Consider the following 22,309-nt stretch of genomic DNA (forward strand, 5'->3'; position numbering starts at 1 on the left):
GTAGTCCAAGGTTAGGTTATAAAAGCATGGATGACAGTTTCCAAATCACGCTTGGAAAGAAAAGGCTTGATCTTCGACAGACATCTGAGGTGAAAGAATGAAGATTTCACCACCCCGTTTACGTGGCCATCAAAACTAAGTACAGAGTCTATTTTTACCCCAAGATTAATAATCGAGCTCTTCAGGTGAGGAGTCAGAGCAGCAAGGTCAACTTCTAGGGTACCAGAGGAACGATTAGGATCGAATATACCATTACCCACACAGCGAATATATGTGTGTAATACGTCGCTGTGCTATCGGTTAATCATCAAGCGGTAAACTTTCAGAGTAAGTGAACTACCGACGGTTACGCAGAGAAGAAAGCAGGGATGTCAAGAAATCCGACAATACCTATTTTGGTCTTCGTAATTGTAGTCTTAAGCGCTGCTCTAATTACAGTTAGTGTAATTTGGGGGGTATGTAAATATAAAAATTGTTTTGCCCCGTCGGACAAGGACCCTAAATGCCCTTTCTCAAAAGCTGCTGTGGCCGCTGACTCCGGGAAATGTTCAGAAATTGGACGGTGAGTAACATTTTAACCCCTGTAATGTTAAGCAGACCACTTGGGAGTATTTTGTTGTTTTAGCTGTAATAGCGTTTTTCAACCATCTGGTAGTTGTTTTGCTCTGCAAAATTTGTAATCAGGGATTATTAACAGAAAAACACAACAAACAAATTTGAAATTTTACAATTTGCAATTTTTACTGAATAAGGCACTCAGAATGTACATGAATAAAATATTTAGAATAGCCAATTTAAATTGTGAACTGTATAACAACGAGAAGCATGCAACCCTTGGCCCTGTGGTTTGTTTTGGGGCATCGCTTTATTCTAAATAAGTGAAAAGCGAAAGAGCAAACCCACTCTGCTCTGCCTGTATGTTCTACAAGCCTCAAAACCCTGCTTTTTCAGGTGTTGGAAGAGGGCTGTGTATGTTTGCTGATGGGTGATGAGACATAAGATACAAGATACCAAAAAATGGCATAAAATGCTAAAAACGCAGCAAAAATCAGCTTTCGGTATAACTCCGTGGTACTAGTGATTAGGGCTGGGTATCGTCACTGATTTCTAGAATCGATTCAATTCCGATTCACAAGGTCCCGAATCGATTTGATCCACAATTAGATTTAATTCGATTCAATTCGATTTGAATCTGGGAAATTTTTGACAGTCAGAAATATTATAATTCAGATCAGTACATTTACATATTTTTGTATCTATAAAAAGGAAGCTGACACACGCAAGACTTTATCAAAGGTGTGAGCGTCACAGCAGATGCATTTGTGTCAAAGTAGCTGAAGATAAAACACAGAAAAACATGAAGGTGATTTTTCCTGGCCTGGGATTTTATAAAAATATTCTGCAGTACATCAAAAACGAAAGAAAACCATTAATCAACACATGAACATTACCTCTGAAGTTACAGCGGTTTTATCAGAGACACGGCTAAGCGTTTTGCATTTTGCATAATTTTAAAAAGTTTAAATTTGTTCAATATTGAAGGCAGAAATTAGGTTTTCTAAAAAACGTCGGCCGACAGCGCTGTAAACAACGGTAGACTTGTGCGTAACAAGCAAGCGAATAATGCAGAAAACAGACAGACAGGGAGAGACAGAGAGAGAGAGAGAGCTGTGCATGAAGTGTGATTTTATCATGGAGAAAGCAAAACAGTAAACGTCAGAGGGAATTCATGACGACGTTTATGTGAAGCTTAGTTTGGATCTTCTTTTGCTGCTGGTTCGGCTAGTATTGTTTGGAGAGAGATAAAACTAACAGCTTTATGATCAGCGCGAAAAGGGCGTAAACACACAGTGCGGACCGCGCTTTCAGCCCCGACCGTCAGCTGAGAAAGGCGACATCTCACTGATTCTGATCCGCGGGTCCGCACTGTGTGTTTACGTCTTTGTGCAGAATCCGTGTACCTGCTCTCATTTACTGTCTTAGCTGTTTGGTGGTTGTTGAAATTTTGTGATCTTTCACCAGAGACTCTGGCATTTCGGGCAAAATAAATTTATATTAAAAAATCGATTCAGGATTTTAATGAATCGATTTTACGTTATCCAAGCCAGAATCGATTTTAATCGATAAATCGATTATAAAAACCCACCCCTAATAAAAACCCACCCCTACTAGTGTCAGTCGTGAACGAAACGGCTCTTAGACTCTTTGAAGTGAAAGACGCGAGCCGGCTCCTTATTGGGATCCATGGTGTTTTTTGAGCAGAGGGGGTAAGGGGCTATAGTTAAACTGGCAGTAGCACAGGAACAGAGCGGGAGGGAAAGAGAGCCAGGGGCAACAACAAGAGACAACATCTTCACATTAGAAAGGTATAGTAATCATCCACAACTACTTTCAGTTGCAGATTATAAAGGATTCAGAATGTTTATTCATACAGTGAATCCTTTGTATGTAATTCCAAGGAGGAAAACACTCTCCCCAAAAAAATCATCCCAGGCTTATATGACAGAGAATGTGCATCTTTTTGTTTTGCATATTTTAAGTTATATTTTAATGTATATTTTTTGTTGTGGTTTGCAGTGTTTTGTGTTGTTTCACTTTAAATTTGTTTAAAAGGAAAACGCTGAAAATATAAGTAGTTTAAAGTTAAATGTAAATACTTGGTTTTTGTACAACAAAACACAACGGAAGTGCTCCAGGATGCTAGGGGCAGTGTTGAGCTTTTGTTACCTAGTGACTACACAAGCCAGGAAGCATCAATAACCAGATTTGGTAAATTAACATTTTTTGATTATTTGAATATATATGAGAATTTCAATATAAGAATTGTAAACCCAGTTTCTAGAAACAAATTGTGTTTTACAATAGTCCCTATATTTAGGATTGATTTGATGGAAATTAAAGTGATCAACTTAGAGAGGTGTGAATTCAAAGACACGCAGAAAATTAAAGTAAAAAAAACAAACTATGTGGCAGGCTAGTCCTTTTTACTGTACCTGTACTTTTTGACATTTCTTTTTTAATACACTTTGTTCTGTTTATATGTACTAACAAAGGCTTTATACAACACATGTAGTTTTCTAAGAGCAAACCTGAGCACTAAAACATCTTTGGAAGCTCATTAAACCATGGCATCAAGCCAGATTTATGTTGCTTTATTCTCCACAGCATCTAATTGCTTTGGACTAAATCTGAAGAAGGTCCTGAGTTCAATTCCACCATCAGGGTCTTTCTGTGTGGAATTTGCATGTTCTCCCGGTGTTTGCATGGGTTGTCTCCGGGAACTCCGGCTTCCTCCCACAGTCCAAAGACAGTTAGTGGGGCATGCATCATAGAAATTCAATTGCAGAATGGGAAAATCCTGATTGAGATCTAAATTCAGTTAATAAAGGTGAACTCTGATAGGTTTGTAGCTTAAACCTATTCGCTGGAACGTTGAAGACAATGTAATTACACAGCAAAGCAAGACACGAAGTAGGCAAAGATCTTCATGTTACTCATGCATGAGGGAGACCTGCCTGGAGCCAAGTGTCGTTCCACCACTTGACCCCCGTCAGACTCTCAGCCAGGTTCCCCATAGCACTCCTTTTATTGTGGTTACATGAATATGCATACGGTCATTAACATATAACATCTTACATAGGTAAACATGTGAACAAAGAATACAGAATACTGTGTGTGTGTGTGTGTGTGTGTGTGTGTGTGTGTGTGTGTGCGTGTGTGTGTGTGTGTGTGTGGGGTCAGAGTGTGACCCCATAAATGACTTCCCTAAACCTACTGGTCTGGAAAGTCCAGCAGTTCATCTAAACAAAAGGCACTCAGACGAAAACAGATATAGCTACGTTTATCCTACCATAAAACAATAAAACAAGGTACGACCTCTTCCCATGCTCCCAGGATGTAGGTGTGGATTCCAGAACACTCTGAATGCACACCAAGCCTTTGCAGCCTGCTAAAGATCACACATCCTATCACTACACAATTAATTATATACCTCTAAGCATATATGGTTAAATATTTCTAAGCATAAATGACAATCAACAATACAAAACCTAACAAACTCTTTCAGGGAAATACTAAGGAAAAACGGCTCTGCAGTAGATGCCGCCATTGCTGCGCTGCTGTGCACCTCCATCATCAACCCACAGAGTGCAGGAATCGAAGGAGGGTCCATATTCACAATTATGGACAGCTCTGGTAAAAAGACACCCACATTCTAATGCAGCTCAGTCTTGCTGAAGAATCAAGTAATAATATGTCATCTTTTCAAAGGTAAAGTAACAATAATCAACTCCAGAGAGACTGTCCCTGTCACGAACGGGCGGACTACGCACGGTAATTCGGCGTGCCTGTGTGGCGTGCTGGTTAGACCCAAACGCGGGGAAGGCTAGCGATGGGTAGGAACAGACACGCAGTTAATCTAGTAACGGTCAGTGCACGAAGCGTGGCTTCGGACTGGCGTTACAGAAAAAGAATCGAGAGGAAAAACACTCACGGTTGCTGAATCAGAAGGACACTGACGTCGGCAAAGAGTTGGAGCTTCTGACATGAGGAGAACGATGTCTGAGCGGCGAACAGGTGGGTGGCGTCTCCCTTTTAAACCCGGCCCCGTGATCAGCTGGCGATCAGCTGATCACCGGCTGACAGGACCCCCCCCCTGACGACCGGCACCCGACGGTCCAGGACGGCGGCGATGGAAATCGGAGATGAGGGAGGGATCCAAGATGAAGCGGGACGGCACCCAGGAGCGCTCCTCAGGACCGTAGCCAGCCCAGTCCACCAGATACTGGACCCCCCGACCCCGGGGACGGGAATCCAAGATCCGCCGGACAGCGTAGACAGGACCCCCATCGACGAACCTGGGCGGGGGCGGGGCCGGGGAGGGGGGCGCCAGCGAGGAAGTAACGCGCCGCTTAAGCTGCGAGACGTGGAACACCGGATGGACCTTCATGGCGGGCGGAAGCCGGAGACGGTAAGTCACGGGGTTGAGCCGGGCAGAGATCTCGTATGGACCAACGAACCTGGGAGAGAGCTTCTTGGACTCGGTGTGGAGCCTCAGGTGCCTCGTGGAGAGCCAGACGCGATCCCCAGGCTGAAAAGGATGACCCGGGCGATGGCGGCGACGATGCTGCCTGGCGTACAGAGCGTTGGCTCGGGTAATGGCCGCCCGCGCCTTGATCCAGGCCTGACGACAGCGGCGGACCATCTGTTCAGCAGCAGGAACGTCGACCTCCACCTCCTGATGGCCGAAGATAGGAGGATGGAAACCATAACAGGTTTCAAAGGGCGAGAGACCGGTGGCAGAAGAGACGTGGAGGTTATGTGACAGCTCAGCCCACAGCAGGTAACGAGGCCAAAGCGACGGTTGGGCAGAGACGAAGCACCTCAAGAAGCGCCCCAGCTGTTGGTTGGTCCGTTCAACCTGCCCATTGGTCTGCGGGTGATAGCCGGACGAGAGGCTGGGAGAGGCTCCAATCAGGCGGCAAAAGGCTTTCCAGAACCTGGCGGTGAACTGGGGCCCCCGGTCGGAGACGATGTCCTTGGGGAACCCGTGAAGCCGGACGACATGGTCCAAGAAGAGCTCGGCCGTCCGTTTGGCAGAAGGGAGACCAGCCAGGGCGACCAGGTGCACTGCCTTCGAAAACCGGTCTACAAAGGTGAGGATGGTGTCAAGACCGCCCACGGATGGGAGGCCGGTGACAAAGTCAAGGCCGACATGGGACCAGGGACGTCTCGGCACAGGGAGAGGGTGAAGGTCGCCAGTGGGAGGCTGAGTGGAGGACTTGGCCCGAGCACAGGTGTCACAGGCGGAAACGAATTCACGGACGTCCCGGGCCATGGAGGACCACCAGAAGGCACGACGGAGGAGTTGCAGGGTCCTGTCCGGCCCCGGGTGGCCAGAGAGCGGGGAGGAGTGAGCCCAGAGCAAGGCCTCCTGACGGCACCGGGAAGGTACGTAGAGCCTCCCAGCAGGGGTGTCAGGCGGAGGCGGTTCGGCGGTCAGGGCATCCCGGATGGAGTCCTCCAGGGGCCACCGAAGGGGGGCAGCGAAGCACTGAGAAGGTAGGATAGGTCCAGGGTCTGACGTGAGGCCGTCCTGGGCGAACTGTCTGGAGAGAGCGTCTGCCTTAGCGTTCTTGGAACCAGGGCGGTAGGCGAGGTGGAAATTGTAAGGCTCAAAGAACAGGGCCCAACGGGCCTGCCTTGGGTTGAGCTGCTTGGCAGACCGAATATGGATTAGGTTCTGGTGATCAGTCCAGATCAGAAACGGGTCTTTCGTTCCCAGGAGCCAATGCCGCCACTCTTCTAAGGCCCACTTGATGGCCAGGAGTTCTCGGTCCCCGACTCCGTACCGTTGCTGCGTGGGCGAGAACTTCCTCGAGAAATAGCAGCATGGGTGAAGTTTTCCATCCGGACCATGTTGAGAGAGGACGGCGCCAGCGCCGACATCGGAGGCGTCCACCTCCACCACAAAGTCTCTGGCAGGATCAGGGTGGAGCAGGACGGGGGCCGTGGTGAACCGGTGGATGAGGTCGCGGAATGCCCGTTCTGCGCCTGGGGGGAGGCAGAAGGGCTTAGGCAGGTTAGCTGGTTTGGTGAGGGATGTCAGTGGGGCGACAACGGTGCTGAAATTCCGTATAAAACGCCGATAGAAATTGGCAAAGCCCAGGAAGCTCTGTAGCTGCTTAAGGCTGGAGGGCTGAGGCCACTGGGTCACAGCTTGGAGTTTTTGCGGGTCCATGGTCAGGCCATCAGAGGAGATGGTGAAGCCCAGGAAGGAGGTGGACCGCTGATGAAAAGCACACTTCTCCAGTTTGCAGAACAGCTGGTACTCGAGCAGCCTGCTCAGCACGGCCCTCACATGGCGAACATGGTCCACTTCGGTGCGGGAGTAGATCAAGATGTCATCCAGATAAGCAAACACCCACCGGCCTAGCATATCCCGCAAGACGTCGTTGATTAGATGTTGGAAGACAGCAGGGCTATTGCAGAGGCCGAAGGGCATCACCAGGTACTCCCAGTGCCCGTGAGGGGTGATGAAGGCCGTCTTCCATTCATCCCCTTCCCTGATGCGCACCAAATTGTAGGCGCTGCGTAGGTCCAGTTTGGTGAAGACGCAGGCCTGGGAGAGGGAATCGAGGGCGGTGGATAGCAGAGGAAGGGGATGGCGGTTCTTGACGGTGACTTTATTCAAGCCCCGATAGTCTATACAGGGGCGGAGCCCGCCATCTTTCTTTTTGACGAAGAAGAATCCAGCAGCAGCAGGAGAAGTAGAAGGGCGAATAAACCCCTGTTGGAGAGCCTCAGCGACGTACTCCTCCATGGCCTTATTCTCTGCGGGAGACAGAGAGAACAGGCGACCACGAGGAGGGACCGCTCCCGGGAGGAGCTCAATGGTCATGTCGTAGGAGCGATGAGGCGGTAGAGTAGAGGCTCGCCTCTTACTGAAGACCTCAGACAGGTCATGGTAAGCCGGAGGGACCTTATCCAGATCAGTGGGCTCCGGGGGTGAGGCCTCTTCTGACTCCGGGTCCTTATTGGTCCGAGAGAGAAGGCAGCGGCGCGGACACTGGGGACCCCAATCCAGGACCTGGCAGGAAGACCAGGAGATGTGGGGGTCGTGTTGACGGAACCAGGGGTATCCAAGGATGAGAGGAGAGGTAGTGGCCGAGACTACAAGGAACCGGATCTCCTCCTGATGATCCCCAATAGACATGTGAACCGGCTGGGTCTGGAACTGGATCGGGTAGGGTTGGAGGGGTCGCCCATCGACTGAGGTCACCGGGAGAAATCGATCGACAGGAGTTAACGGAATGCGTAGTCGGGAGGCTAGTGTTTGGTCGATGAAGTTCTCAGCGGCTCCGGTGTCCAGGAGGGCTTCAGAGGAGAACTGGCGGTGTTTCAGGTGGAATGTTACTGGTAACAGAAAACGAGAGGGGCCAGAGGAGTGTGAAGGGCCAGGTGGGGCTCCCCTGCAGCCTACCTGGCGTCGTCGTTTCCCGGACGTAGCGGGCACTGGGGACGGCGGTGTCGAGCTGATCCACAGTAGGCGCAGAGGCCCTCTCGCCAGCGTCTCTCTCTCTCTCCCTTAGGGAGTCCACCCAGCTGCATGGGCTCCTCGCTGGATGCGCTGCGTGAGCTAGCAGCAGCTCCTTCAGAGGGGGGAGGAGACTGCGAAGACGTGGCCCTCTGAGGCTGGAAGGGGTTGAAGGCCCGGGGGGTGTGGCGAGGCCGCGACATCACTCGTTGGTCGATCTTCAGAGCGAGGTCCACGGCCTCATCCAAAGTTTTGGGGGCCTCACGGCCGGTCATCTCGTCTCGGATGTAACCAGCCAGTCCCTCCAGAAAAATGGAGCGTAGAGAGGCGTCACCCCACTTCAGCTTAGCGGCCAGGGTACGGAATTGGGAAGCAAAGTGACAGACAGGTCGACTGCCTTGGCGTAAATGAAGCAGCTGTGACTCCACTTCCACTTCACTGCTAGGGGGGACAAATGTCTTTTTTAATTCCTCCACGAACAGGGCATAATCATTGCAAGCTGCAGATTTGTTGTTGTAGAGGGCCGCGGCCCATTCCTGAGCCTGACCAGACAAGAGAGAAGTCAGCATTGCCACTTTTGCACGGGCGGTGGCATATTTAGTGGGCTGACACTCAAACAGCATGTCTAAAGTGGCAAGCAACCCATCAGGCCGGCCATCGACTCCATTCCACTTATCTGGTAGTCCGATCCGGGGCTCCGCGCTCACCGGCGCTGGCTGGCGTTGCAGCTTGGTGACGGAAGTGGACAGCTGGAGGAGATTCTCGGTGAGGGACTCCATCTTCGTGCTCATCCGATCTACCACACCGCGAAGATATATCACTTCGGCTTTCAGCCGTTCGAATTCCGCTGGGTCTATTCGGGGCTCAGACATCCTGTCACGAACGGGCGGACTACGCACGGTAATTCGGCGTGCCTGTGTGGCGTGCTGGTTAGACCCAAACGCGGGGAAGGCTAGCGATGGGTAGGAACAGACACGCAGTTAATCTAGTAACGGTCAGTGCACGAAGCGTGGCTTCGGACTGGCGTTACAGAAAAAGAATCGAGAGGAAAAACACTCACGGTTGCTGAATCAGAAGGACACTGACGTCGGCAAAGAGTTGGAGCTTCTGACATGAGGAGAACGATGTCTGAGCGGCGAACAGGTGGGTGGCGTCTCCCTTTTAAACCCGGCCCCGTGATCAGCTGGCGATCAGCTGATCACCGGCTGACAGTCCCCAGGAACGCGACCCCTGATCTGCTTAAGTCATGTGCTAACACCTCAGACTGGAAACAAGGTAGGATAACATAATACCATTATTTAAAGGCCTGCATCTGTTACCTACCGCCCCCCCCCCCCCCCCCCCCCCGATTTTTTTGTAGGTAGTCTTTATTGTTTTTCTAGATCCATCTGTTGTCGTGCACTAGCTTTTTGGTTGCAGGTCTGAGGTGCTTAGGTTAGTGAAATTATCAGATAATAACAAAAGAATTGAAGAACTCTGTTTGCTTGGTTTGTCACAAGAAGAGCAGCAGATCCTGTAACACAGTTCTTTTAACTGTAAATGTTTCTTCTTCATTAAGGTTCACTTAAAGTAGGTCATATAGTTTTTATTGTTGTTGTTGTTGTTGTTGTTGTTGTGTGTGTGTGGTTTTTTTTTTTTTAACAATTTCTTTTATTTCAAAGCAACTAGTATCATAATTAAATGATCTGAATAAATTGGTTGGATAACTGAACTTTGATGTCAAACTATAGCGGAGGAGGCTGTGGGGGTTTTATAGGCAGGCCACTGTGGGCCCGAGTACTGGCTGAAATGGTATTTAGTGTGCTTAGTGTGGGCAATCCATAGCCTGTTTGCACTTGGGATCCAAAAAAGTGCCATTGGCCCTCCACGGGTACAGGAAAACCAATATAGAGAAAAGCAGAACTTATTTAGCCATTAAGTAACTGTGGAGTGCAGTATGTTGAAAAATAAGTGTTAAAATGTGATTTCAAACTATGTAGACTTATTGACAAATTATATATTTTTTTAATTAAATGTAGTGCACAAACAGTTCTTTATTATCTACTCTAATAACCACCTCAAGTTGTTATATACGGTTATTTATGGTGGCCCTGAAAGGCCAAATGGGCTACAACTTAAGAAAACACCAGCAAATAGAAAAACACTGCAAACGCGCACAAAAACAACAGAAGTTGAAAAAAACAAAACTGAATTAGATAAAAAATAAATAAATAAATAAAAAAAAACCACAATGAAAAAAAGGAACAAAAACTGAAGTGTTTCTGTTTTCTTTTTTTTGTAATTCTTTTTTTTTTTTCTATTTCCATTGTGTTTTGCTGTGTTTTTCTATTTGTTGATGTTTTGGCCCATCATGTCCACCGTAGGGGATATCGGCTCAATTATTTATTTAAAACAAAAAAAATGTAAATGTTTGAGAAAAAAATCCATCAATAAGGGTGTCCACACCCACTATATATATATATATATATATATATATATATATATATATATATATAGTGAAATAAATAAATGTAAAACGCAAAGGTAAGTAATAATAATGGATTGGATTTATATAGCGCTTTTCAAGGCACCCAAAAGCTCTTTACAGTGCCACTATTCATTCACTCTCACATTCACACACTGGTGGAGGCAGCTACGGTTGTAGCCACAGCTGCCCTGGGGCAGACTGACAGAAGCGAGGCTGCCATATTGCGCCATCGGCCCCTCTGGCCAACACCAGTAGGCGGTAGGTAAAGTGTCTTGCCCAAGGACACAACGACCAGGACAGAGAGCCCGGGAATCAAACCGGCGACCTTCCGGTTACAGATACGCTTCCCAACCCCCTGAGCCCAAGTATAATATGCAAAACATTATCTATGATATAGCTAATTATAAATGGACGAAAAGTACACTAAGTACACCTCTGAAATGAAATAAAGTAGAAATCATTTGAAACTATATAGCACCAAACTATAATAATGTTATCTCAGGACACTAAAGGTCAGAACCTTACAGTTGACTGAAAACATGATTAAATGTATGAGTTACTTTCCTGCCCTGATTATCCATTATTCATCTGATCAGATGGGAGATGGATTGGGGTTCCTGGAGAAATTCGAGGTTATGAAGCAGCACACCGGCTGTATGGGAAGTTGCCGTGGGCCGACCTCTTTCAGCCGGCCATCAAACTGGCCAGAAATGGGTCCCATATTGAATACGTCCATGGTCAATACATCCAACGCATTAATAATACGTCAATACGGTATGAAATACACCCACAATGTGATTTCTAAAATATGAGGAGCAAACAGAGAATGGTTCAGCTTTATTTCACTGTCTTTGTCTTTTAGGAAGTTATATTTAGACAAAAATGGGAACCTGCTTAAGACCGGTGATACTGTGAAATTTGAGAAACTGGCTGACACTTTGGAGATGATCGCAAACGAGGGACCAGATGTGTTTTACAACGGAACAATAGCGACGAATTTAATCAGTGACATACAGGAAGCAGGTATTATCAGACCGGTTTCATCTTGCTCTCTTTCTGACCATTTTCTATATCTGCCAGGCACAATGATCTAATTACAAACAAACACATCAATTAGCTCTGTGAATCTCTGCCATGATCCCTCACAAGCTACACTGTGAGCTGTCTGGATTCATTAAAAGTCTAGATTATGAGATGTGTTGTGTTCAGTTTTGTTCAGCAGAATCATTTGTTTCACTGTTTTTGCTCTGAAGCAAACTTCACGGACTTGAAAAACCGTACTAATCCATGGAATATTTCACTGGACGACTTGGAATTGTATAAAGTTAAAGTGACTGAAGCGTGGAATATTTCTTTGGGAGATTATAAAATGTACTTCCCTCCACCCCCTGCAGGAGGAGCCCTCCTCAGCCTCATCCTCAACATCATGAAAGGTTCCTGTTTGATAGTGACTGTAGAACTGCTGCTCATCTACACTACAAATCATAAAATGACACTTTCTAACAGCTGTTTATATTTTCAGGATATAAAATAAATAAAGAACCTAACACGACCGATGAAAAGACATTATTCTATCACCGTTATATTGAAGCTTTAAAATTTGCCAATGGATTAAGGAAACGTATCAGAGATCCAGGGTTTGACCCAGATAATGTAAGTATCACATGGACAGATTTACACCTGCTTTTGTTCGATAGAGGTAAATTATTTTTAAGTAGTTACATTTAGTTATGACTGTGGTGAAAGAAATATTGAGATCCCTGACTTGAGTAAAAGTAGCAATAACACAGCACAAACCCCTAAAAATAGACAGTATAAAATATTTAAAAGTAAAGTTCCTGCTTTCAGAAAGGCAACATTGGTTTTTATCAGTGTTATATCAGTGGTTACATCATGAACTTGTTGTGGTGTTAAGAGATTTTTGCATTTTCTCTGAGCTTACTGATCTTACTTGACTGTTAGAGTGAGACTGTGTTAACACACCTGAATGCTCCGGACCAGGAAACTGCCAAACTTCTGCATTTATAAAGGTGCTTCCAGTTTAATGATTAGTTAATGAAGGTCATTTGATTATCAGCACCTGTCTGGTAATTACCCTCTTAATTCTTATGGAAGCAGCAAGGGTGTACTTAGTTTTTAAAAGATTGAGTGCTGTGAAAACTTTCCTGTAATCCCAACATTTCCCAGTAAATCAGCATTTACGGTTTCTCTTTAAAATGATAATTCTGACAAGTGGTGTAACATACAGAAACAAATAACGAGCTTTAAAAGCAGATAAACCCAAATCGTGTTAATATTTGACTCTAAATATTTTATGTATTTTTTGTATTTGTCTTGATGTTCATGGATATTGTGTAATGTGTTTATTTTTTATGCTCTGCAGTCCACAAAGGCAAAAAATTTAACAGAGGATAACTTTGCTGACTACATACGAAGTTTGATCACTAATGAGACTCATGCCCCTGAGTATTATGGTGACACCCAGTATGTGGACAGCACAGGTACCACACACGTTTCTGTGCTGGCTGAAGATGGATCTGCTGTGTCTGTCACCAGCAGCATCAATGATGAGTCAGTATCTGGATGGTTCTGTTTAAATGTTGGGAACCAGCTATCACATATTATTCTTCCTTTGAAGCTGAATGATCAGAAAGGTTTAAGAGATAATGGAGAAATTAATCACAAGGAGGATGCTAGTTTTGTAGTTCATTAAATATATTTTTCTTTTCAGATTTGGCTCCAAGGTCCTCTCTCCAAGCACTGGAATCATCCTCAACAACCAGCTGTCTGACTTCTGTGGAAGAAGATCTAACATCTCCCCTGGTAAGGGATCAGCAGGCTGTATTGCACTTTTAATATCTTTTAAATATTTAAATACACTGAGTCATAAAATAGCATTGTGTAAAAGCTGAGGCACAGTGAGGATTTTTTCCAAAACTATTACCACAAAGAGATTTTGTTTTCCCTCTAATGATTTTCCCAACAGGAATATCATATTTAGGATCCATAAGTAAATCAACTTTTTCCCAATAACCCTTTTATAACTTTTTAAGACACTTTTTTTTATATATATTTAAGGTAATAAAGATGTCGCTCAGTTTGAAGATGCTAATCTATTAGACCACTTGGTCAGTTTTTATTGTTATTAATAACAAATCTATCACACTCACAGAAATATGAGAAAATTTCACAAATTTGCAAGACTTTTGTCTAAATAACATACACAATACCTACAAATACTCTACATGCCAATCTGTCCAAAGATTATTTGTTTACAGTAAATTTTATTTTTGTGTGGTTGAATTGTATATTTGAAGATTTATCTGTGGATGCTGTTGCCAGTCAAAAATCTAACTACTCTAATATAAATAGATTTGAATACTTAGTTTAATTCAAGTGTGTCTTTCCAGTATTCTGAACTTCAATTATGATATCTGTTTAGAACTAATCAGCAATTTTTAGCTCATTTGCTAAAGTTACTCTGCCACATGTGTCCTCTCTGCAGCTTCTCTCCTGTTATCCCTTTAAAACCCACCTCTCTCTATAGAGACTGTCTGCTCTCAGACCACCAAAAAACTATTTAAGCATAAAAAGTAGCATATAAAATCCTCAACCAAAGATCGAAACAGTTAATTGTGGGTTGTTAAACGTAAGGTCCTTGTTGGCAAATTATTTAAATATTGAGAGATTTAAAATTCAATATGTAAATATCTGACATACTGATTTATTCTGCTTCATGGACACCTGGTGAAACTTCATTCTAGTGTAAATGATTCAACATTTTGGCAAAGTTTGTGCTTTTGCCAGGTTTCACAAACTGCAACACAAACTGGCTGTGATCAGCCATTGTGATCGTAGTGAGCACATGTGAGCCATGATGCATTTGTACAGCCATTATTCGCATATCACTATGACAGGCACAAGCAGTCCTACAAATCATTTAGACAATCCTAATAATACACTTAGTTTCATTGTGTTCCGGCTAATGACAAATTACAAATTTACCCTAAATTAGTAAGTTCAATGTCTTTATATAGCCATTTTTAAGCTGTTATAAAGCGCTTTACAAGAATAATAAAAATATATCACACATAAACATAATACACAAAAAGCATGCATTATTGGATTGTAATTCAGTGTTTTGAAAACTGTGAATAGTGGTTAAAAGGAAACAATGATAATTCGTTTCTTATTAGAACTATTGTAGTTAGTACTACTATCAATATTTAGTTTAAAGACATGTTTAAACTTTCTAAGACAATGATTTGTTTGAATGCATGGTCAGAGATACTTCTAAATTTGTTCTTAGAGTACAGATTCAGATAACAAAGTTCTCTTAAATCACTGATTTGCAGGAGAAACATTCATAGAAATTATTTACACACAGCTCTGTGTGTACACTCTGCTTGTAAAGGAGATCCATTAATTTTCTTCTTGTTCTTCTCACAATGATGAGTGTAGATTTTGTTTCTTTTTTTGTCACTCAAGGCTTTTGTAATACTTCTCACTGGAGCATCCTCCTTTCTGTTTGGCCCCAGCTGTCCTGAAACATTTGTGCACATGACTTATCATCAACATCATCATCACCTTTATTTATGAGTTGGGTCCAAACACCAACTCTTCAACTTACACACACAACAAAGACATCACATGGGAATACAGTCGGAGATCGGCAGCGTTACGGAGAAAACACTGAAAAAGTACACAACAATGGGAAAAGTACAAGAGGAAAAAAAGAGACCTCTACTCATGCTGGGCACCTATGGGAGGACAGCATGAGAACAGGAAATAAAAACTCTGCACAAAAAAGCACACAAATGTCTACATTACAACATTAGAGCACGTGACAAGCCACAGGGTTGGGTAGGGGGTGAGGAGTAATCCAAAGGAAACACAGCAGTCATCCTGCACAGCGCTACCATTCCAGCGCGGCACCCAGACCCGCCGTCTTCCCCCACAGGAAACAAGCATCGAAGGCGTTTGGAAAGGGAGGGGGATGAGTGCGTGCTTATCAGTGTAAGTGTATGTGTGTGCATGTCCAGAGTTCAGCTGAGACAGTGTCCTTCGCCCTATCAGGCTAGGTAAACAGTCTGCTAGCCAACCCAGGTGGCCTTGCATGGAATGGGAAGAATAGTCATCACACAGTCGTTATCAGGGAGTTGTTGTTGTTCGGCACCAGCCTTGGGCCCGCAGCTGGCGCCATGGTTTCCGCATGTTGAATTATTTTATGCGAGCAGCACAGGAGAATTTAAAGCTGTTCTTTAACACTCTGACGCTGGTCTCTCAATCTCCCGTTGGAGAGCCGTGAGCCTCCCCATGATGGTATCAAACTTCTGTTCCCTGGTGTTGTCATTCTTTTGATTCTGAGACCTCACAACTGCAGTGAGCCGTTCTGCGATGTGATCCAACTTTCGCTCAAGGGTCTCCTTTTGAGCAGGCCTCTCTCTGATGTATCCCACCATATGCTCAATGGTGTTGTTTTGAGCCTTCACGGCAGCTGTAAGCGTCTCCAAGGTGTTAACCATGCTGCGTTTGTTGTGAGAGGTCACGCCTCGTCCCATCGCTTCGCAAAAAAAAAAAGAAAATAATGTGGATGATACGCCGTTGTGAGGCGGTGGGTGGACCCAAGAGTGGAGAGAACAGTCTCAAACAGCTCACTGATAAAAGGTGAGCCCCTGTCCGAATTAAGGTACCTAGGACCCCCATGTCTAGCAAACACCTCGCTAATGAACTTACTGGCTGCCACTTGAGCAGTCACATCATGAACCGCACACACCCCAATCCACTTGGAGAAGTAGTTCACGAAGACCAGTATGTACGACTTCCCCAAAGGGTAGTGGTAGTGGTCTGACAAAATCGACCCCTGTGTACTCCCAGGGTCTCTGGGTCGCGAAATGTGGACCATGAAGCCCGCTGGCTTTCTTTGACTGGGTTTTGTGAGTTGACAGACTGGACATGACAAGACGTAGCGCTTAACGTCAGCTGCCATCTCGGGCCAGAAAAAGCTAGACTGCATTCTCGCTAGTGTCTTAGCAATACCCAGGTGACCTGCAGTAGGGTGGTCATGATAATAACTGCACAGGGTACCCCGGAGAGCTGTAGGAGCATACAGCTTCAGCTCCTCCTGGGGCTGAAGATTGCGCCTATGTTTCGGGCCTCGGTAGTAGAGCAGGCCATTGTCGACCACCAAGGACGGTGGAAGACCGATGTCCGAACCTGGATGGGGGGGTTCTTGAGGGGATGTGGATTGTGAAAGAGGCCCTGCTCATAAAGTCCATCCCTAAGACAAAGGGGTTCAGCCCGCACAGCAGACAGGGATGCTCCCGTGTCTAGTGTAGCATTCACTGCCACTGAGTTGAAGTTAACTTTGGCTTTCAGTAGAGTATTCCAGTGCGCTCCAGGCTCTACATCTTCCATGTGCCCCACAATGCCTTGCACAATCTGGTGGGCATCATGCAGGCGAGGCATACTTTGCGAATGGGGGGAGGGATGCTGATTCACTGATTCAAAAAGTTGGTAAAAGTATGCCCATGTAGTAATGTGAAAGCTGAGGGCCCTAAACCATTTACTGGGCTTTCCCTTGAGGAAGTGGGGTAGCTCACTCAGAACCTGCGAGTTGGTTAGGTGCAGTGACGATCTGTAGCTGTCCACCAATTGGAGCCACTCCTCTGGTGACACTCCACCGTCACCAGCGAACACTGGGGACTCCAGCTTGCCCTGGTGCAGCGCTGCAGCGATCATCCTTGATGTCTTGCAGAGTTCCGCCGACTGACGCCGGAGAAGCGGAGGGGGCTCTGCGGTAATCCCTTCCTGCGTGAATGGCGTGGAAAAAGCCACTGGGTTGGGGGTTCTCTGGGGAGATGTTCGCTCCCCCAGTTCCCCTATGATCTTTCTGTAGCTCCAGCAAATTGTGTAAGCAAACTCGCAGTTTCTCCACCTTTTCTTGCAAGCTTTCCACCTTAAGGTTGAGGTCAAGAGGGGTAGAGTGAGGGATGATGTACTTTGTCAGGCTGGGAGCTTCAGCATCCGAGTTCGAGTCGCAGCCATCCCCCTCACTCCCTGTGTCTGGGTGGGACGCCATTTCAAAAGTGTATGGCCGAAACTACTCTCCCCCACAAGAGTTACAGCGTAGGGGAAAAAGCGTTCACCCACCGTAAGTAAGCACCAATGTCAGTCAAACAGAGAGTGTCCGTGCACACTCAGATGCTTCAGTGTTCCACATAAAACAACACGTCCCTCCAAATGAACACTGAGTTAAAGTCACTGTGGTTTTTCCTGAGAACAGAACACGAGCAGCATGGAATGGCAGCTGCTAAAAACACACATCCACTAGGAGACTCCCACAACTATTACAATAGTAGGGCAAACCCCCGTCCAGTGGTGCTATAACCCAATAAGGGTTGTTACTAATAACAGGTACAGAGAAAAACCCAACAATCATATGACCCCCTATGAGCAAGCACTTTGGCGACAGTGGGAAGGAAAAACTCCCTTTTAACAGGAAGAAACCTCCGGCAGAACCAGGCTCAGGGAGGGGCGGGGCCATCTGCTGCGACCGGTTGGGGTGAGAGAAAGAAAAAAGAATAAAGACATTCTGTATAAGAGAGACAGAGGTTAATAACAGGTATGATTCAATGCAGAGAGGTCTATTAACACACAGTGAATGAGAAAGTTGTCTGGAAAGGAAAAACTCAATGCATCATGGGAATTCCCCGGCAGCCTACGTCTATTGCAGCATAACTAAGGGAGGATTCAGGGTTACCTGGTCCTGCCCTAACTGTATGCTTTAGCAAAAAGGAACGTTTCACAGAAGAGGGGCCTGAAAACTGAAGGCGGAGCAGGATTTTGAATTCAATTCTGGATTTAACAGGGAGCCAATGAAGGGAAGCCAAAACAGGAGAAATATGCTCTCTCTTTCTAGTCCCTGTCAGGACTCTTGCTGCAGCATTTTGGATTAACTGAAGGCTTTTCGGGGAGTTTTTAGGACTTCCTGAGAATAATGAATTACAGTAGTCCAGCCTGGAAGTAATAAATGCATGAACTAGTTTTTCAGCGTCACTCTGAGACAGGATATTTCTAATTTTAGAGATGTTGCACAAATGGATGGAAGCAGTCTTACATATTTGTTTAATATGTGCATTGAAGGACATATCCTGGTCAAAAATGACTCAAAGATTCCTCACAGCGTTAGTGGAGGCCAAGGTAATGCCATCCAGAGTAAGAATCTGGTTAGATACCGTATTTCTAAGCTTTTCAGCGCCGAGTACAATAACCTCAGTTTTATCTGAATTAAGAAGCAGAAAGTTAGTGGCCATCCAAGTCTTTATGTCTTTAAGACATTCCTGCAGTTTAACTAATTGGTGTGTGTTATCTGGCTTCATGGACAGATAGAGCTGGGTGTCATCTGCATAGCAGTGAAAATGTATGCTATGTCTTCCAATGATGCTGCCTAAGGGAAGCATGTATAATGTAAACAGAATTGGTCCTAGCACTGAACCCTGTGGAACTCCATAACTGACCTCAGTGTGTGAAGAGGACTCTCCATTTACATGTACAAATTGGAGTCTATTCGATAGATATGATACAAACCACTGAAGAGCAGTACCTGTAATACCTACAACATGTTCTAATCGCTCTAATAGGATATTATGGTCGACAGTATCGAATGCTGCACTGAGGTCTAGCAGGACAAGCACAGAGATGAGTCCACTGTCAGAGGCCATAAGAAGATCATTTGTAACCTTCACTAAAGCTGTTTCTGTGCTGTGATGAACTCTGAAACCTGACTGAAACTCTTCAAATAAGCCATTCCTCTGCAGATGATCTGTTAGCTGTTTGACAACTACTCTTTCAAGGATTTTTGAAATGAAAGGAAGGTTGGAGATTGGCCTATAATTAGCTAAGACAAGTAGTGTCTGGCGACCATACCTCAGCAGAGACTGTTTTGTGGATGACAAAGGTTAGAAGTAATATAAACAGGAACAAACTTAGCAGTGACAGACGAGCAGCCACACACACCGGCGCCATCTTTTATGCACAGATTTGTGTGTGTGTCCTATTTATGAATGAGGCCCAATTTTTTTTTTTTCCTTGTTCTTCTCACATTGATGAGTCTGAATTGTCGTTTCGTCCTGTCATTAAAGGCTTGTATTGTATTTCTCAGGGGAGCGTCCTCCTTCCTCTATGGCCCCAGCTGTGCTGAAGTCCCAGTCAAAGATGCTGGTAATCGGAGGAGCTGGTTCGACTATGATTACAACTGGAATAGCCTCGGTATGTATCCATAATAAACACAAAAAATGTGATAAATTAATGCAGACTGATGCTCCTCTTTGATGTTATAGCGGGTATCATAATCAAGACCTTCTTCACTCTAATCTATCCTGTAATCATCACTTCATCATCTCAAAGATTGCTTTGTATTTTTTATCTCTGCCCAAGGCGCTCATCAATCATCTTTGGTTTAACAAGAGCCTTGAGGATGCAATTAAAGCTCCAGTTTTTTTTGTCGACTCCGAATATGACGTTATGTTTGAACCCGAGCTTACCCAAAAGGTAATATATTCAGCACAGTCATATGATAAAATAAGAAATCATACTACTTTTGTTACAACTGAGTCTCCTTTCCTCTTTGCCCTGCAGGATTTAATAAATTCTCTTAAAGCTCTGGGACATAATATAACAATATTCTACAATGTAGTTAATGCTGTGAAGAAGGAGGATGATGGCTGTATCTCTGCGTGGTCTGATGAAAGGAAAAAAGGCAAAGCAGCTGGCTACTGAGATCAAGAGTCAGTGATGTGAGTTATTTAGCTTGGCCTTAAAGTTATAGACACTCCTGAATCCACAAAATCTGCAGCAGATGATGTCTTTACTGCTGGAAAATCATTGAAAAGGTTGATTATTAACAGTGAGGAGAGTCAAAAGGAAATAACAGACCCTCTGACCCTCTTTCTGTTCGGGTTGTTTGTTCACATTCTGATCTCTGTTCTGCAATTACTTGCAGGTTTCTTTGGTAAAAGTGAAGTCAGTACAGATCATTTTCCATCTACATAAACTTAATGACAAATAGATAATTCAATCAATTCAATGATCAAATCTTTTAAACTCAAATATTTATTCATACATGTGAAAAAAACAATTGTAAAATATGAGAAATTGTATTTTTTTAATTATTATCAAAAAAATATTGATCCTTGGCCACATTGTTATCTTAAACATTGATATCAGCCCTAAATTCCATGCAGCTCTTAAACATTTTAGTTTATTTTGATTTTAATGCCAACAACATATTCCAAAAAAGTTGTGATGAGGCACTAAAAGACTGAAACACAATTTCTTTTTTCTCTAAGCAAAAGCAACCATCAGGTCATAAGGGAAAACTTTACATCCTGTTTTGAGTGGTTCCTGGAGTTTCATGTCTGTAGGGAAAATGTCTGCTTACAGTGTTCGACAGCATGTCAATGTACGTGCTGTCAGTTGAACGATTCTGTGGAATCTGGTTACTTGCTCTTTAATTGTTTTAGTAGTTTGGTAGTTGTTGAAATTCTTTGGTGAGCTTTCAGCTTAGATTCTGATGTTTCTGACAATATATATTAGAATTAAAATAGATTTCAGGATTTAATGAATTAATATCTGATTATTTAAATTAAATTGTATTTGAATTGGGAAATCAATTCTTTTAAATCCACCTCTAGATCCAAGCCCCGATAAATGGGAGTGTTGCATTTTAAATTGAATTCAATTGTATCTATTGTCGTGACATCTGTAGTAGAAGGAGATTGAAGCATCTCTCTGGCTGCCTCTACATCACAGGTAGGAGAGGTTAAAGGTCTTTTTATCTAGTCTTATGTGATTAAAAATGTGCTATAAAAGAGCGTTTCTCTATTTCCTAATAATAAAGCATTTTTATTCTTAATCAAAGAGAAATTAAAATATAACTTTGATCAATAAATAAATGAGAAACATAGTTTGACTCGTGGAAATAACATTTCTAATGTCTGATGGCTTGTGTGTGTGCACATGAGCCAGCTTCAACCTTGGTAATTTTGTGTGCGTCTGGAGGAATGCAGAAAGATAAGAGCTGTGCCGCCTGCTCATCATACACTTAATTCTGAATCAATAAAATAACATAGGTGTTGTAATTTGTAAACACAGAACCATGATTTATATGTGTTTTACTGATGGTTAACACAGTAGCACAAACACCCAAAACTGTTTAAAATATAACAACATATTGAACGTAAATATGTACCATTTACCATAACTTGTATGTGGTTTTAATGAGGTTTAATTATGCGCTATTTCTCAATATTGGCATGTTGAAAATATATACAAATAAATATGTTTATCCTAACCAGTGTAACGAATCAGAAAATAGAATAACAATGATTCTAATAACAGACCTCACCAAGAGTCTGACATTGGTGTATGGTGTATGTGTGTGTGTGTGTGTGGGGGGGGGGGGGGGGGGGGGGGGGTAGGGGGGGTGCAGGATGGGGTGAAAGTGGCACAGTGGAGCCACTTATCTAAAAGAATGTCTGACTTACAAAATATGATGTACATGTGTAGCAGTATGATTTCATTAAAATTGACAATAAATCAGAATCAGTAGTTTTAAAAAGTAAAAGTTGTTATATTGTTATAATAATATAATTGTTATAATGAATGTTCATGTGAAAATGTGTTAAAGACAAATCTAACTGAAGGAGAATTACATAAACTGAATGAAGCATGAAGTTAGATAACTATAGTTTAAGTGTTTTGGTTATTCTTTTGTTATTTTTACTATTTGATCTTGCTTTTGCTTT

General features: G+C 44.0%; 1 protein-coding gene and 1 pseudogene across 6 annotated transcripts; one reads left to right on the plus strand and one right to left on the minus strand.

Annotated features, from left to right (window-relative positions):
• The first annotated feature begins 368 nt into the window (after positions 1 to 368).
• On the plus strand, positions 369 to 20,572 carry LOC148100138 (glutathione hydrolase 5 proenzyme-like). Of its 6 annotated transcripts, none has more exons than XM_087848916.1 (14): positions 369 to 562; positions 4,067 to 4,194; positions 4,270 to 4,301; position 5,746; positions 9,248 to 9,310; positions 11,099 to 11,276; positions 11,365 to 11,525; positions 11,756 to 11,935; positions 12,025 to 12,155; positions 12,886 to 13,073; positions 13,234 to 13,325; positions 19,666 to 19,772; positions 19,941 to 20,054; positions 20,142 to 20,572. In XM_087848916.1, exons 1-14 carry the CDS (start codon positions 369 to 371, stop codon positions 20,280 to 20,282), a joined length of 1,710 nt encoding a protein of 569 aa, XP_087705042.1. In that variant the 3' UTR covers positions 20,283 to 20,572. The 6 variants fall into 6 exon arrangements, with proteins under 6 accessions (XP_087705042.1, XP_087705043.1, XP_087705047.1 ...); XM_087848917.1 differs by lacking the exon at position 5,746 and adding an exon at positions 7,267 to 7,268 and having other exon boundaries at positions 469 to 562; positions 4,270 to 4,307; positions 9,255 to 9,310; ... (1 more) ...; positions 11,790 to 11,935; positions 12,895 to 13,073; XM_087848921.1 differs by having other exon boundaries at positions 486 to 562; positions 11,365 to 11,526; positions 11,790 to 11,935; positions 12,895 to 13,073.
• On the minus strand, positions 16,617 to 17,583 carry LOC148100139 (uncharacterized; annotated as a pseudogene).
• Positions 20,573 to 22,309: the final 1,737 nt, after the last annotated feature.

Source organism: Neolamprologus brichardi, chromosome 12 (assembly GCF_056152115.1).
Source record: "Neolamprologus brichardi isolate AB-2024 chromosome 12, ASM5615211v1, whole genome shotgun sequence".
In the NCBI taxonomy this organism is placed as follows: Eukaryota; Metazoa; Chordata; class Actinopteri; order Cichliformes; family Cichlidae; genus Neolamprologus; species Neolamprologus brichardi.

What these genes read in the sequence shown, in the direction of transcription:
- LOC148100138 (XM_087848916.1), top strand. Translation starts at nt 369, where the DNA reads ATGTCAAGAAATCCGACAATACCTATTTTGGTCTTCGTAATTGTAGTC. An exon ending in ATTAATAATACGTCAATACG is followed by an intron (nt 11,277 to 11,364) that starts GTATGAAATACA and finishes TTTGTCTTTTAG; the next exon opens with GAAGTTATATTTAGACAAAA. An exon ending in AACCCGAGCTTACCCAAAAG is followed by an intron (nt 20,055 to 20,141) that starts GTAATATATTCA and finishes TTTGCCCTGCAG; the next exon opens with GATTTAATAAATTCTCTTAA.